At 35.2% G+C, this 17,610-nt stretch overlaps 1 protein-coding gene across 1 annotated transcript in view; it reads left to right on the top strand.

The window, feature by feature from the left end:
• The first annotated feature begins 2,254 nt into the window (after window positions 1-2,254).
• Window positions 2,255-17,610, top strand: part of ODAM (odontogenic, ameloblast associated) — a 40,266-nt gene continuing 24,910 nt past the window's right edge. Inside the window, exons 1-9 of the mRNA XM_056111170.1 lie at window positions 2,255-2,305; window positions 2,396-2,437; window positions 2,958-3,005; window positions 3,811-4,044; window positions 4,479-4,526; window positions 5,883-5,978; window positions 6,984-7,031; window positions 9,335-9,406; window positions 9,836-9,997. Of these exons, the coding sequence (XP_055967145.1) occupies window positions 2,255-2,305; window positions 2,396-2,437; window positions 2,958-3,005; window positions 3,811-4,044; window positions 4,479-4,526; window positions 5,883-5,978; window positions 6,984-7,031; window positions 9,335-9,406; window positions 9,836-9,997 (801 nt within the window). The remainder of the gene's footprint in view (window positions 2,306-2,395; window positions 2,438-2,957; window positions 3,006-3,810; window positions 4,045-4,478; window positions 4,527-5,882; window positions 5,979-6,983; window positions 7,032-9,334; window positions 9,407-9,835; window positions 9,998-17,610) is intronic.

The following is a 17,610-nucleotide window of genomic DNA, read 5'->3' as shown; positions in this document are numbered from 1 at the left end:
AGTATTTGTAAAGGGAAATGTGTTTGATATTTGCATGACTGAGACATAAACCTGAAAGCTTTGTAACCTTTCCCACAGTGATTCAATAAATAAAAAAAAATAAATAAAAGTTTTGCATTATCAACCAAATATGGCAACAGTCTCTCACTATACAGTCTATACGTAATGCCATAGAATTTTTAGTTTAACTATGTCATGCTCATTATGTGAAGTACTGCTGCTAACTTACATCTATTTCCTAAAGTATGTATTAATAACCAGTATATGAGAAGTTGCTAGGATCCTATATTATACCTAAAACCCAGAGAGAGCATTTTCAACTCAATAAATCAATACCAAGACTAACAAGTTAGACATAGCTCAGTTTCTCAAAAGTAACCTATTCTCTGAAGTGATTAAGAGGTGCTTAAGTAATAAGAAATAACATTTGAAAAATTGTGATCAAATCTTTATAAACCGTCTCTCAGAGGTTTATTTTCATGACTGAAAACTTGACGGCTATCTCAGGTTGAGATCCACAAACCCCTTGTTCTTTCCTTTATAACTAAAAAACCTTTCTTCTAAACTTGAGTGATAGTATGTGGGTAAAACTTGACTTGCAATGGCCAAACTGACTTTGATCCCCAGCATCCCATATAAAGGTATAAGATCCTAGCAGTAAATTCTCTGTTTTAGTTTAGTAAAAATCCTCTTTTATCTAAATTATTTTTCTCTGAGTTTTTTTTTAGGGGGCAAGAGGGAGATCTAGACAATAAATAGCATAATAATTTTAGTATTAATGATTCATGCAAGTTCTAAGATAGTTCAATTCTAGATAAGACAAATTAATTTGAAAGCAATAACTTTGTTTTCCTCCATAGCAAAACTTTTATGAGTTGTGTTGTTCTAAGAATTGTTATACAATGGGCATAAACCAATAATACATTATCATATAATTTCAATCTTGGACTTCTACTAGAGTAGTACAACATTAACAAAAATGAAGAAAAAAGAACACAAATTCACTGTAAGAAGAAATTCTAAATATAAATGAATTCATAGTAACAAGAAGTTGTGCTTAGAATGTTAAAATTAAATTTTCTAAAAGAAAAATTTAAAAACACAAATATTTACTCACTACTGTTTTTTAAAATGTATACCTTGTTGGTTCATATTTATTAAATTGTGTATACAAATAACATAACTGAAAAGATGAAGAAGTAAGCTCTAAAAGATAAATAGAAATTTAGCAAATTTGTTCAGAAACGTATCTTAAAGATAGAGAGATGCTTAATAGTTTTAAGATTGAGCCTACACCAAACTAGCTCACAGTTGCTCAGTCTAGTTTTGTTCTGTTTTTGAAGAACAAAAGGGCCTTAACTGTTCCTGTGTTTTTCATTTCTGTGTTTTAGACCATTGCTCTATAGTTCCATATTTTATTTTGAAAACTTATCAACATTTAATTCTATAATTTATTAAACTTTTTTAAAGTTACTCTATTGGGACACTCGTAATAAATACTCCATGATAAAATAAGCAGAATGAAAATATTCTAGAGCAGTTAGTCATTACCAAGACATAAGATAGTAATGGTCACAAGGAAACTTTGCTCAGATGATAATTTAATAACATTACTAAATGTGTTGGAATCCATATACCTACCACCTAGATGATTAGGAAAGGGGTTATTAGCTAAGCCATTGTCTGAAATCCACTGAATCACTGATCCCTTTGAAAAATGATTGGTCCTTCTTTTCCAAAGATGGGTTTTAAAATTTAAGAGAAGTTCAAAACTCCAGAGCTGAAGCATATAAAGAGCACAGATCTTGCTGGGTTTAGATTTTCTCTTCCTAAGCAAAAGTGTGAGGTAAGATTTGAAATCTTTGCTTTACTTTCATAGTTTTGAGAACAAAATAAATCAGCTCCACAGGTTAGACTGTCAATGTGACTCTGCAGGTTTTTGTGCGTATCAGGTTTCACAGGATACCTGAAAGAAAGAAAGATATTTTCAGCATTAATTCATTTGATTACATCATATGCCAGCAAAAAATGATCATTTGGTCAAGTTAAAGAAACCAAAAAGAAAAGGATTTTATAAATAGCTACCCTTAGAGTTAGAAGTGAGTTTTACTACAGATCCTTTAATATGTAAGCAGTATAGTAGTTCACCCATCCACTTCTCTGATTGAGCAATAACAAAAAATTGTCATGATGTTTATCTAAAAAGTTGATAAGGTAAATTTGGCAATTTGTCTCCTAGAAAGTTCATCTGAAAATGAAAATTATAATTTTTCTTGGACTCCTGGGAGCCACAATGCCAGCCCCGGTAAGTGATGGCTTGGTATAACTGCTCTCTTATAGGAAACCTGAAAAATATCATTTTTTTCACCATTTCTGGTTTTTGTTTGTGTTTTAGCTTATTCCACAGCGCCTTCTATCTGCAAGTCACAGTCATGAGGTTAGTTTAAATAATTAAAGAAATATATATTTTAATAGAAAAATTCACTGAAAAGGATAACAAAAGTCTGCCCCTTGATTTATATGCATTATATCTCCTGTTTTACATTCAAATGCATTCCCAATCTTCATTCTTATATTCTATACCAAATTACTTCTAGAATATTATGTTCCCTCTCTTGCTTGATTGCAAGTTTTTCAAATGCAGAAACAATATCTTTTATCTTTTTGTTCTAAAATCACCTGAAAGAGGTGTAAATAGGAGTTAGAATATAAAATGACTAAACCACTGAACCACTGGAATTTGCTAAGATTGTGCAAACATGCACATAGCAGGAAAGAGGTAGTTAAATCCCAGCCACTAATCACTGTGATTTATTATTATCTTGGTGGGAAATTATCTCACTTCTAACAGGAATGGTAATTAGTCATTTCTGATCTGAGCTATATTGTAGTAATCATTGTTCTTAATACTTTTAGTATGTATAATACTCTGTTTTCATGCTCTCTTTCTTTTCTAGTTACTTCTGAATCTTAATAATGGCCAACTTCTGCCACTACAATTTCAGGTAAATGTGCACCAATCATTTTAAAAACTTTTCTAGTGGACTTTTCATGAGAATAAATTCTTCCTAATCCATTTTAAGAAATAGCAATATTTAAAGTTATGAATTTACAGTTACCATATATATTTTAAGAATAAGGCAAAAACTTATAACCTGGCTTACATTTCTTTGTAAAATATTTGGCATTTTTCAGGCATCAATTCAGTTATCTATAGAATAGTAAAATGCACTGTTTTGTAGAAAGTCACATGCTGGTAATTACATGTGCCTTATCTATCCATCAATCAATCAATCAATCAATCACTAAGACTTGACAAATGATTCCATGGGCTGAACTTTGGCTTTGCATACTGGAGTTCTATCTCTAGCATCACATGGTCTCCAAAAAGCACAAGGAGTGACATCCAAACTCTGAATTAGAAGTATCCTCAGTGTGCCCCTGGGTATTGCCCCAAACAACAAAGAAAGATTTTTAAAAAGAAAAGAGAATATTTAAAACTAGTTTGTCAACTTAAAAAAAGATGTACTCTTTCGGCACCTCATTTTATGCAATACTTCTCATGACCTTTAGGAGTGTTTGTGAATTTGCATATTTGTGAATTTGCGTAGCTTATCATATGTTAAAAATGTCATCTTTTAAATTATAACGCGGAAATGAAATTATAGAAACTACTTTCTCCCTTTCTTTCTCAAGAATGATTTAAGATTATTTTTGCGAACTGCTTCCCTCTCCCACCCCCGCCTTTTCTTCAAATAGTTTAGTGTCCCTGCACAACAGAAATGCTTCTTTCCCTTTGTGTCTTTCCAGGGCCCATTTAATTCATGGATTCCTTCTTTCTCTGGGGTTCCCCAACAGCAGCAGCAGACTCGGAATCCAAGCCTCTCTCAATTCTCAGCAACGAATCTAGAACGATTTGTTAAACCATTCCCAAATCAGGTACCTTCACCAGGACAGGTGGGAAATTCCCGAGGAACCCAGGTGGGTCCGCTGGAGCTGTCAAAGCCTCAAACACCATCTCAGACCCAACAAAACCCTAATCACGTAAGCCTTTCTTCTTTCTTTCCTGTTGGTTTAAGGAGAGATAATTCACTTTGAATATGAGAAGGAATATGAATCAGCTTTGAAATGCAAGAGGAATTACTGAGTAAAAATCCTTACCCTAGCTTTACAGACAATACTTCCTTATCCTTTCTGAGATCAAATACCAAGAAAAAATGCAATTCAAATAAACTATTCGGGATCACATACACAAAAACTTAAAGAATTAGTGTACATCTTTAAGGAAATTTTATATTAATGAAAGAAAAACAATCATCATTAATACCATTAATGATGGCATAAGAAAGTCCGTTAATAAAATCTTCATTAATATGGCTTGAATAGAGATAAGGATAAATTTTCAAACTTGACTAAAACTCACATATTTGAAATATAAAAATAAGGTATAACTTTTATGTGTTTCCTTTTTTTGGTAGGTGTTGCCCTATATATTCCCTTTCAAAATGCCTCAAGAGCAAACACAGGTAAATGAACAGAACACTGCTATTTTATAAAAAGTTGGCTACATACATTTTCCTTCTATAATTTCTTTAAAATTTATAGCTCTGGTTCATATAGAAGTACAATAAAATCCCATACAACATCAATAGTTATTACTGTATGAATACTTGCTGATTTGGTAGTATTAGTTTCACTTAATAGCCCTGAAGAAAAGCTGGCTAAAAGGGAATTTCAAGAGAATTACACCACTCTGAGAAAAGAAGCCCAAGTCCTCTCACATCTAAAATTCTGGCCTTTGGAGAAACTCAAGAAATACAGTGAGCTGACTTTGTGAAATGTTTCAGATAAAGATGAATTGATTGACAAAATACGTTGTGGCATAGAAAAGAATCTAAACACTTGTCCCTGCTATTAGACATTTACGAAATCTATATCAAAACACCTCTGTCTTCTCTTATCGTGTCATCTTGATAATACATAGCTCAAAAACTATGGATACAGATAAATTATATTATTTGCCACTTGGGCCTACTATAATCATAACTATGGAAGATTGTTCCACACCCACTACATTGCAAAACAAAACTAACTTCTAGACGTTATCTCATTCAAAGTCACAAGTATTCAGAGAACTAGACACAACAAAAGTGGAATTGATTTACTTTACAGATCCAGAAACCAATGTTCAATCATTTAGATCACCTATACTAATACGTTATTAGTATATAACTATGTTGGAAAATAATTCTTTACTCTTCTTTTAATCGTAAAGCTGGTGGTTCTCCTCCCTGGCTTTGCATGAGAATCTTTGATGAGTTCTTTTGAAAATTATAAATCTTTTGGACTCTACTAATACCTAATGAATAAAACTTCATAAGTAGACAATATGATTAGCTTTAAAAATGCTCAGTAATGAATTTTGTTTTTCGTCAAAAAGAGACAACACAAGTATAGTTCTCAAGCCATGGTCTTAGTTCTGTGTGCTAATGACTATAAATAATAATAGTCTCTTTTTTTCAAGTATGAAAGAAAAAATAACAAGGATGGACTTCATTCTTTCTTTCCTAAAATTTATATGTATGCATCAACTTATACAGACTAAAAAACAAACAGTTAATAATGTGATAGTGAATTTGCAGGTGACTTTACTTTTATTTCTTTCCTTGTGCAATGTGCAATGTTCAACTATTCAAAAATGTTTATTAGCTATTTGAATCAAATTAAAATTTTTTTAATTTTGTATTCTGTTATATTAATATTAAAAGAACATAATCATTTATATATTGAGCTAATATTTTTAATTCTTGACATTCATCTAAAGAAACCTATTATATATGTATACACATGTACATATATAATTTTTTTCTGTTTACAAATAGATGCTTCAGTACTATCCAATTTACATGTTCCTACCCTGGGAACAAACTGCCACCCAATCACCTGCACCAACAGGACAACAGCAATATGAAGAGCAGGTACTGCAGTCTTTGATTGTAATCTGACTAGGTAAACCTAACAGAAACGTTGGTGGAGGGAAGCAGATACTCAGGTGGAGAGTGTGGTTTTGGAACACAGCGTACAAAAGCTTACCATTTAACAGTATTGTAAATCACACACTGTGCCTCAAATAAAATTTAAAACTAAATGAAAAAAAATAAAGAATAGAGGTTGAAATATATTTGCAGAAAAAAGAATATTCAAACACATTTTAATCACTTTTACTCTAAGCTAATTATAAATTAATAAAAGTTTAAAAATACTTTAAATACCTTATGGCTTAAACTGATGAATATAAAAGAAAATCGTGCTTATTCATAATGATTCTGTATCTGTGGTTCATTCGTAAATAACCTTGAAAATGCTTTAAGACTGGATTGTAAAATAATTAAGCCAAGGTCAAAATATGAGTCATCTTGAAAAATAAAGTGTAGTTAGTAAAAAATTTTTAGCCTCCTTTTTAGGCACATACAAGTGTGGATATTGTTTTTAAAAATTAAAAATATAAATAGGTACCAATATGAAAGTTATCCCTGATCACTATATAATATACAATTAGATAACACTAGATTAAATTTGTGAAATTGCAGTACTTTTTCAGAATTCTAATGTAAGTTTAAGTAGCTTCACATAACTAGAACAATTTATATAGAATTGAAATAATAGTTTAATCATTACTTTAGAATTTAATAAATCAAGATAAAAATGTTAAAGTTAAAAATCACTGGTACAACAATTCTAATCAAATAGTATTAATTTAAAGAGAAAGAAATCATCTTAATCTAGAAATCACATGGTACTAAAGTGATGCTTGATTATTTAACAATTAATAGACATCTAAACTTTAAGCATGTAAGCATCTAAACAATAAACATATAAACTTTCAGAATAATTTAGTATTATATAAAACATGCAATTTTAAGTAAATGTTTTTCACAAAATATGAAAAGATCAAAACTAATACATTTTTCAAAATTTTACAGATGCCAATCTATACTCAAATTGGATATATTCCACAATTAGCAGAACCTGTAAGTAAATGAAGACTTTTTGTTCTAAAAAATAAATAAAATTGTAATAATGAAACTATTTGATTTATAATGTTAAATCAGCAAATGTCCTTCAGGCAACCCAAACCCACCAGATCACAACCCTTGTTAAGCACCACAGGAAGAGTAGGAACTTAATAGGAAAAATACTGAAGACTTCTCACAGGACCTAGGTTTGGGTTAGATGAATATGAGGAGAGTTCTAATAGTGATGACAATTTACACTGGATAAAGTAGTCTGAGGAACTGGCAGTGGGCATTCTGGATTGGGTGATTTAGTGGTTCTAAGGTTAGGGCTGGAGCGATAGCACAGTGGGTAGGGCGTCTGCCTTGCACGCAGCCAACATGGCTGACCCGAGTTCGATTCCTCTGCCCCTCTCGGAGAGTCCGGCAAGCTACCGAGAGTATTCGATATGCCAGACACAGTAACAACAAAGTCTCCAATGGAGACGTTACTGGGCCCGCTCGAGCAAATCGATGATCAACGGGAGGGCCTTTACTTACTTTACTTACTTACTTACATAAGGTTAAAAAAAGTGGAGCAATGCAATGTATAGGATTGGTAAAGAAGCCAAAGCCCTCACGTGAACTAAAGTTATAAGTAAACCTGGTACTTTTGTAGATTAGACTTTGTTCTGGCCAACATTACTCTTGTACTTGTTTGTGTCCATTGTTTTTCTTACTTTCAGTGTATTTTGTTGCTCTCAGTATGCTTTTCCTTCTTGTTATTGTTGCTCTCAGTATGCTCAGAGGGCATCTTGTCAGATACCCTCTTATAATTGTGCTCTATATCAGTGGTTTTCAATTACTGTTCAACAGAAATTTCCTGACACTTCACTAAAAAGGTATTAACATATGGTATTCCTGAATCACATGTGGGTACTATTGTATAAAATACATAAATATAATCACTATTATATAAACACATATATAAAGATTTTTATTATAAATAATGGGGTGGAGTGATAGCACAGCATTAGGGCGTTTGCCTTGCGCGCAGCCAGCCTGGTCGACCCAGTTTCGATTCCTCCACCACTCTCTGAGAGCCCGGCAAACTACTGAGAGTATCTCGCCTGTATGGCAAAGCCTGGCAAGCTACCCGTGGACGTATTTGATATGCCAAAAACAGTAACAAGTGTCACAATGGAGACGTTACTGGGCCTGCTTGAACAAATCGATGAACAACGGGAGGACAGTTCGGTGCTATTATAAATAATGATGGGCGTTTTTCCTTCCTTGAAAGTTTGTGAAATATATCTTCTATTTTCACCTGTCCAGAGATGTAAACATGTTTAAAACCACTGCTGTATGTTTGTTGCTGTTGGTGCTGGAGAGAGTACAAATCCTGTTTTATTTACGCAGATTCCCAGCACCCCTGAGCTTTCTAAGAGTGATCTCTCAGTGCAGATGGAGGAGTAAGCCCCAAGCCCCTCCAGATGTGAAACCCAAACCAACAAACAAAACAAAAGTTAAAAACAAAAAACAAAATGACTGTTCAGGTGGAGAGTGTTAAGGCCTAATGGAGAATAATAAGCAAAATCCTCACCACACGGAGCTAGCCTGCAGCATTCGTTTACTTTCCTGATGTTAGTAGATTTTCTTTTTCTCAAATATAAATTATTTTGGTGATAAATAGTCATACTCGAGCAGGCCCAGTAATGTCTCCATTTTTGAGACTTGTTGTTACTGTGTTTGGCATATTGAATACGTCACGGGTAGCTTGCCAGGCTTTGCCATGTGGGCGAGATACTCTTGGTAGCTTGCCGGGCTCTATGAGAGGGGAGGAGGAATCGAACCCAGCTCGGCCAGGCTGTCTGAGCACAAGGCAAACGCCCTACCGCTGTGCTATCCTTCTGGATTACAACTGATGCTACCTGAGGCTATCGCCAAAGAGTCTCTTCTGCTGGTGACTGAGTGACCATAGGGTGCTGGAATCAAAACTGGATCTCCAAAGCAAAGCATGCATTCTGCTTATTTAGAAATTTCTTCCATCCCTAAATTACTTTTATTTTAACAAACTAAAGAAGTGGACAGGCGCCAGAGAGATAGTACAGGATTAAGGCACTTGTCCTACAAGCAGCTGACCCAAATTTGATCCCCCACATAGCCAGAAGTGATCATGAACTCAAATCCAGGAATAAGCCCTGAGCACTGTCAGGAGTGGCCCCAAAACAAGACAAATGAGGAAAAAATAAAAAGGTGAACTAAGTTTTGTACCTGAGATATGAAGGAACATATTTTATATATTTATAATGTGGATTTTCCAAACCTTTGTAATTGTTTAGGTGGTCCCTGGAGGACAGCAACAAATCACTTTTGACCCAGTCATAATCAGTGTTCCTGAAACTGCAGCAGTGGTAAGATTCCTCACCATACTGAGCTTCCTACCAGATGTGCAAGTGACATTTCAGGATCCATGCTTTATTGTTCATTTTAATAAAAACTTTAGTGTGATCGCATCAAATTTTTACTTCTTCCACGGTAGTTTTTGGCAGTGAGGATTTAACCAATGCAAGAATCCACTTAGCTATTAGGTATATGTATGCCTCAAGAAACCAAATGTTCTCTAAGGTAAGATAATTTAGAATCAGACATTTAGGCATTCACATATGCTAGGATGTATTCATAAACATTATGATGAATAGATTATACTCGAGAAAATAGAATGTGATCTTGACTTCTTAAATTTCTTGCTTTGCATATTAAGCCTGTTGCTCAGTGTTCTTTTCAAGTTTAACCTTCCTCTTGAACCTGTTGCCACTTTGTTTTCTTTCTCATCTCTATAGCCAGCAGGAGGAGTGATGCCATACTTTCAAAACGAAATGATAGACTTTAAGCATGCCAGTGCAGGAATTGCCATTCCTTCAACTTCACCAAAACCCAGCACAACAAATTTTTTTGCTCCTGTCATAGACCCAACTATTACCCCAGAGCTCATGGAAGAGAAGGTAGAGTAATGAAAGATTTCTTATACATAAAAAACGGCTAACAGAAAAAATAAACATAAAACCACTTTTAAAATTTAATTATTGGGGCTGGAGCAATAGCACAGCGGGTAGGATGTTTGCCTTGCACATGGCCGACCCGGTTCGATTCCCAGAATCCCATATGGTCCTCTGAGCATCGCCAGGAGTGATTCCTAAGTGCAGAGCCAGGAGTAACCCCTGAACATTGCCGGGTGTGACCCCAAAACCATAAATAAATAAATAAATAAATACAATTTAATTATGGAAAGCATGAGAGAAGATAACAGTAGAATCTATGGTCATATCTGAGTCAGGAGACCAATATATGTTGACAGCTACTGAATCAGACTCTGATAATTTTTATTTAATAAGAGTTTCTTATAAATTTCCTTTTCTTACTAGGCCAAGATTGATAGTCCCAAGGAACCATAAGATGTTGACCTAACAATTCAGAGTTTGGGTAGGTATTTGCCAAAGAACAGGTATTAAGAACCATGGCATATCCTAAATTAAAAGAGGAAAAGGACTGACAGTGGAACTAAGGAAAAAGTCACAAAAATGGAAAAATGTTGGTTGCTTATAATCCCTACAATGCTAATGATTATATGTTAGCATTTAAAAAAATCAAATTAAATTTTTTCCATATTAGCCTATGCTTTGACTTGATTAGTTCTGAATAACAAAATAGTAAATATAGTATATATCATATAAATAATATTCTACAGACGCAACATATAGAGTCAGTTCTACAGATATAATAGACTCAACTTTTTCAAACCAATGTCTCACTTTGCAAATATTATTGGAGCAATGCCAATACATCTATCCATATTAGCTGGAATGAAATAAAGTCCCAGTATGATAAATAATACAAAATTTAATGAAAATTTTAAATTTAATGACCCTTATATCAAAATAACATTGAATATTTTAGTGGATCCATTAATTTTGATGCTGGAGGGTATTTATAGATGAGCATATTGGAATGGCACCAAGAACTAGAATTTTATTCTGAAATAAAACATGTATTAGAATGAACTAAATAATGAAAGAATTTGCAATCTCCTCCCTGCTGCCTATGAGTCTTTTCCAGTTTTTCCTTCTATGAAAATAACACTCAGCATTATTCAGATGATACATAGACCAAAAACTGACTAGAAGTATTAGCAACTCTTTACAAAAATGTTGCTATAGTATAATGTGTTGCACTATGTAATCAAATCAAATTGTTCAATCAGAACACTAAAAATGATTCAGTACAACCTGGCCTCAATAATATATTACAGCAATGCCCACAAAAAAGAAGCTTTCAATTTTTTTATTGGGAAATTTAGAAAATAATAGTAAGCTTTAGACAAAACTCTTTAATGCCACGAAAATGTGATATTTTACTTTTCTTCTATCTTGTTTTTCAGGGGAAAAGATGTGATGGTGCCTTGGATATCACTTTAGGCTACTAGCTTTCTAAATGCAAATATAAAATTTTTGAAATATAAAAAAAAGCTCTTCTGATTTTTTTATTTACAAATAATGCTAATGCTTTAAATCATAGGATAATAAAATCATGAATAAATGCTATCTTAAAATTGTATTTTTTTCAAATATAATGTCATTGGGTAATCTGTACAAGAATAAGAATAAAACTGATGTTACCACGTCAACTGGATAGTTGCATTAATAAAGAATAGCTCTACAATATGATATCATCCCTGAGAATAAATATATAATGTCACTGTATTTACTAGTGTGGTGATTGGACTTCTGAACTAAAGTATATATATCATCTCATTATTTCTTTTAAGCCCTTCCATCTAGAATCTTTATGATACCTTTCCCATTAGAATAAAAAAATGACAAAATAAAGTGTATACAATCATTGTTCACAGCTACATAGAAAGGTGGCTGTCATCAACCCAAGGAGATACATTCATTCCCTCAATGATATGTTTTGGTTTGAGAGGCCACAACTTGTACAGATAGAATATAATTTTTGACAATCACCCAAACTGGTTTTCATTCTGGATTCTACTTTTAGTAAAGTGGCTTACCCATTTCAAGTCTAAATTTTCTTTAGTTTAAAACAGAGACAAAAATATCTATCTCTTAGATTTTCTAAAAGGGATATATGAAACAACATATGTAAGAAACATGGTTCAGGGCAAGAGAAATGGTAAATGGGTAAGATATTTACTTGGCATGCGGTCAACCCAAGTTCAATTCCTACCACTGAGATTTGTCCCCTGAGCACCTCCATGAGTGATCCTGAGCACATAACCAGGAGTAAGGCATAAGCACAATAGGCTGCAGCCCAACTTGTCCTGCCACCCCACCCCCCAAAAATGGCTCCCCATAGAACACTTCCACACATACACAAAAAAAATCCTAGCTCATACATGCTAATCTAACTATGTTCATTTTCCCCTTTCATTTATGACTATAAATATACGTGTTTTCTTATTTTCTCAGCTTTGGAACTTCAGCTGGAATCCTAAGAAAATGAGGGGTCTGGGAATTTGATATATTTTTTCATATCTACATGCAGATTGGGCTGGATTTATAGCACAGGGCGTAGGGTGTTTGCCTTGCACGTGGCTGACCTGGGTTCGATTTCTTCCTCCCACTTGGAGAGCATTGCAAGCTACCGAAAGTATCCCGCCCACATGATAGAGCCTGGCAAGCTCCCCGTGGCATATTCGATATGCCAAACACAGTAACAACAAGTCTTACAATGGAGATGTTACTAGTGCCCACTTGAGCAAATCGATGAACAACGGGAGGACAGTGCTACAGTGCTACATGCAGATTCTGTAGTATATGAGTGTATATGTGTGGAAAAGAATTATTAACTGAATTAGTGAATGAATATGCATTTGATACTTTCAGGAAAATTTGGTTTTACTGGTTAAGTTGATTATAATTCTTAGAATTTAATCTTTTCCAGAATATAGGAGTTGTTAAGACATTGGAATTTTCTACTTATCTTTTATAATAATAACCCAATTCAACTATGTTATGTTAATTTTATAATTAATTCTTCTCTAAATTGAAGTGAAGAATAAGTGTAAATCTGGGTAACTGAGTTACTTCACCCTACCGAATATGTCAAAGGATGTCAAAGATCAGGAAAATGTCTGATAAAATCAGGTATTCAGCACTTGGATCCCCTAATTGTGTCCCCAAATCTTAACATCTATAACATCTTTGAAAAAAAAATTTCCTGAAGTAATTTATTCCTGGTGTTTATAATGCTTTCTGAAACACAGTCAGTATTCAATTTCCCTCTTTTTTTCTATGTGTGGGGGTGCTCCAATGCAGTGTTCAGGGGATCCAATGGCCATCCAAACAATATTCAATTAACTGGCTGACAGTTCAATGGTGGGTTCAGAAGATGCAGCTCTATCCAGGCTCAGCAGAGTAGAGGATTATCCGGGTCATCAAGAAGGTTCAGGAACCTTCAGGGTGAGTCTGATAATGTCCAAGAGACCATATGATGCCAGGGATCAAACCTGGATGTGCCATAACTAAAGGTATCTTCTCTGAGCCCTTCAACTTCTCTTTTAAATAAAAAGAAAGAAGTGATATTTATAATATCTTCTAAATAAAAGTAAATGTTTTCATGGAAACATTAATATCAAGATAAATACGCTAATTCTTTAAAATTTATTTTGGTTTTACCACGCCCTCCAGTGCTCAGGTCTTACACTTAACTCTCTGCTAAGATTTTACTCCTAGAAGTGTTCAGGGGACCTTATGTGTCAGGGTTCAAATCTGGCTTGGCAAAGAAAGGAAAGTTTCTTAAACCTATACTTTCCCTCTAATCCCTGGATAGGTAGTTTGATACTGAGCTAAGAATTCTTCCCTACCTTGCTTGTAATCAAAAGTTCACTGTCAGTTTTATCTGATTAATCTGTCTATTGGAGTATAAATTGCCTTGAGTTAAATTCACAGAGGTGGGGCTGGAGTGATAGCAGAGCAGGTAGGGTGTTTGCCTTGCACACAGCAATTTCGAGTTCAATTCCCAGCATCCCATATGGTCCCCCAGCACCGCCAGGAGTAATTCCTGAGCACAGAGACAGGAGTAACCCCTGTACATCACTGGGTGTGATCTGAAAAGCAAAAAATAAATAAACAGATAAATAAATAAAATAAATTCACAGAGAAATGTAAAAGTGGGATTTTTTTTATTATTATTTGCAGTGAGTGGCCAAATCCAGACCTCATTCTATCTCAGTTCCTCTGAAATTACTAAAATGGTGATAGATATTTTGATTTGTTTTTTTGGTCTTTTATTTCTGTCTCTTCTCTCTCTCTCTCTCTCTCTCTCTCTCTCTCTCTCTCTCTCTCTCACACACACACACACATACATATCTCTCTCTTTCCCACCCTCCTTACTCCTTCTCTCCTTTTCCCTCTCTCCCTCACTCTCTTTCTCCCTCTCCCTTGCTTTTTCACAACTCCTGCATTCTCTTTAAAATTAATATTCTTGATGTGGGTGGGCCCCACAGGTACTTATGTGAAGCGGGGAGAAGAAAGATGGTCACTTTCTCCCCATCCTGCTCTGCCACCCAGGACCCAAGGTTACTGGGTTCTTGTCTTGCCTCACAGAAAGGAATTTCAGGAGTAGAGAAGCAGTGAAATTAGAGTTTTTATTTGGAGGTTTTGAAGGGAAGGAGGGAGAAAAAGTGGGAGAGTGGAGAGGAACCAGAGAGAGAGAGAGAGAGAGAGAGAGAGAGAGAGAGAGACTCGGGCTTCTCCAAGGGCAGAGAGAGCCCCTACACACTTCCCAGCATTAGACATGAAAGCATGAAAGTAAACATCTCAAAGTGGAGATGCAGGTGACACATGTGCCCAGGCACCACATGTGCTCTGCCACATGGGTGCAGGCAGCACATGGGCTAGGGCAGCATCCTTTGTCCAAGGTGGCCTTTATAGGGTTTCTCCAACCAGCTCCCATGTGGGGCTTCTACCTAGGTAAAAGTCCATTACTAGGGAGGTTACCAAGGTGGTTGGGTGTGGTGATAGTCTTCGAAATTCCTTTCCTGACATTTGTTTCTGCAGGAGCTTCTGTTGAAGGGGGTTGGTCAGGTGTCAAAGGAACAGCTTTGGAATTTCTGGTGAATCTCTTTCTAGTCCTTAATTGGTCTCTATTTCTTCTGCTGTCATCCCTGTAAGTGTTGAGCCTCCGCAGGGTCTGTGACAGACTGGTGGACTGGTGCCAGTTAGTTGTCCATGAGGTCAGGGTTATTGCTTCCCAGGAGATTTACTGCCATTGCCTTGGGAAGGGGCCTTCCCTATCTGCCTGCCTACATCATTCTCACACAAGGAAAATGTTTTCTTTTATTATCTGTATCTTCAAAAGTTCTTTTCTGAGTTGGAAAACAAAGATTCTACTTCAGAGAAGTAGCGACAGAAGTTTTTGTGAAAAGCTTCTCATTTGAAGCTGGGAAACTTGGCTCCCTCATAGTTCCAGTATATGGACCAGTTCTCAAGTTGCACAGAGCAGGTGGGTCTCAGGTATAACCTGATGGGAGCCTGCAAGGTGCAGAAGTTCTACAACAGCAAGAGCTCACAACCCCCTGGGCACGCACTTCAGTATCACAACCATCAATGATTTTTGCATCTTTGCAATCCTAGCCAACAATTCACTTTTCTTTAAATGCTGTTGGCAATGATTATATTGGAGCTTTCTGATTTCATAAAATGATCTAAGAAATTATTACTTTAAGAGTGTGTGCTTTTGGTATTAATTCCTCTTTGATGTTTAAAAAAAAAACCTCACCAATCAAATCATTTAGACTTAAAGCTGTGTTTGTCTGAATATTTTTATCTATAATTCAATTAACTTGTTTCTAGTCATTTTAAAAAATATGATGGCTTTGAAATCATGCTGAAAATAGATGCTTAAACAAGGATCATTGTCCTTTCCTCAAAACCTAAAAATTAAGGACAGTTTATCACCAATTTAATCTCCCCACAAAAGTCTAACCCTTACTTTGTTTTTTTATTTGCCTTTTGGTGGTGTTGTTGTTTGGCTCCTATTTTTTTTAACCTTTTTGTTGTTCTGTTCCTGAAGTTCTCCCTGAGGCTCAGAAATTACTCTTGATAGGGGTGAGGGACCATTTTGGGTGCTGGATCAGACCCTGGTCAGCCTCAGTGAAAGGCAAACTAGAAGTACTACAGATCAGACTACTGCTTTGGAATCTGGAGAAATAGAACAGGAGGAGGTGTGTCCCCCAACAAATAGCAACAATGGGGAAATGTGGAAAACTACTGCCTGAGGCTCAGGGGACCAGCATAAAACTATTGTTCATTCTGGTGTGAGCGGTTAATTTTTTTTAAAAAAGAAACAGCGAGAGCTGGAACCTTAGCACAATGGGTAGGATGTTTGCCTTGCATGCGGCCAACTGGCCAACCAGGGTTCAATTTCCATCATCCTATATGGTCCCCCAGCACCGCAGGGAGTGATTCCTAAGTGCAGAGTCAGGAATAACCCCTGTCCATTGCTGGGTGCAACCCAAATAGGGGGGAGAGGAATGAAACAACAACAACAAATGAGCCACTTCCTTTCTCTTTCACTATAAAAATTACATATCTAGTTACTACGTAGACAAGATGGTTACTTTGAGAATACATGTCCACCATTTTCCAATATTATGGTTTGCTGCCAATAAAGTTCTTGCTCAAACATCACCCTGTTTCTTGATGGAGTGAAACTGCCTCAGAGGCAGTGGAACTCAGCCTTCGTGGTCATAGTTCTAGAAAATATGCCTTTTTTAAAAAAACAAATGTTTCTCTAAGGTTTTCAAAATAATAGATTCAAAAATGTTTATCATATTCTTATTTTCTTTGAATATTAGATCTGTAGTAATGGTCTATCCCTGTTGACATAGATTATCTCAATTTTCTTTTTCTGTATCAATAAATACTTTATCAAGGGATATTAAACAGATATTATTTCCATTTTTATTTTATTCTACTTTATAGTATTTTCATTAGCATTCTAAGATTTAAAACTTGCAACAGTTTTGAGTACAACTTTCCTGAAAGGAACAAATAATAAATACTTTTTGGCTTAGGGTCCATTCATTTGCTCAGTTACTTAATTGATATAACATAAAAGCGGTCATACATATTTTATTTAGTTGTGGGGTAGGGGTCACACACTGAGCAATGCTCAAGGCTTATGATCTGGAGACCATTTGCAGTTCTGGGGATTGGATCATGGTGGGTTGTGGTCTAAGAACTAAGCACCTTCCCCACTATAAAATCTCTCCCTCCCCATAACACTTTAATGTGTAGATGCTATCAGTAGCTGTGGTTCAGTAAAACAGACTATGGATCAAACTGACCCTAAGTGATCATTTATCAATGGTAGGTTTATATCATTATTCTAAATGTGTCTATCCTTATATAAACATTTTAATGCTACAAATGATTTTAATCATTCCTTTCTTTTTTATTTTAATAAGCTTATATTTTATAGTGCTGCTGATGATATGGTTTTAAGCATGTAAAATTCCACTAGAGTGTCCACTTACGATCTACTGATAAATGTATTGGTTAACTTCTAAGTGTTTGGTGGTTTCAACATGTTG

The sequence above is a fragment of the Sorex fumeus genome, unplaced genomic scaffold (genome assembly GCF_029834395.1).
Source record: "Sorex fumeus unplaced genomic scaffold, SorFum_2.1 ptg000013l, whole genome shotgun sequence".
Classification (NCBI taxonomy): domain Eukaryota; kingdom Metazoa; phylum Chordata; class Mammalia; order Eulipotyphla; family Soricidae; genus Sorex; species Sorex fumeus.
This window is presented reverse-complemented; position numbering and strand designations above follow the sequence as displayed.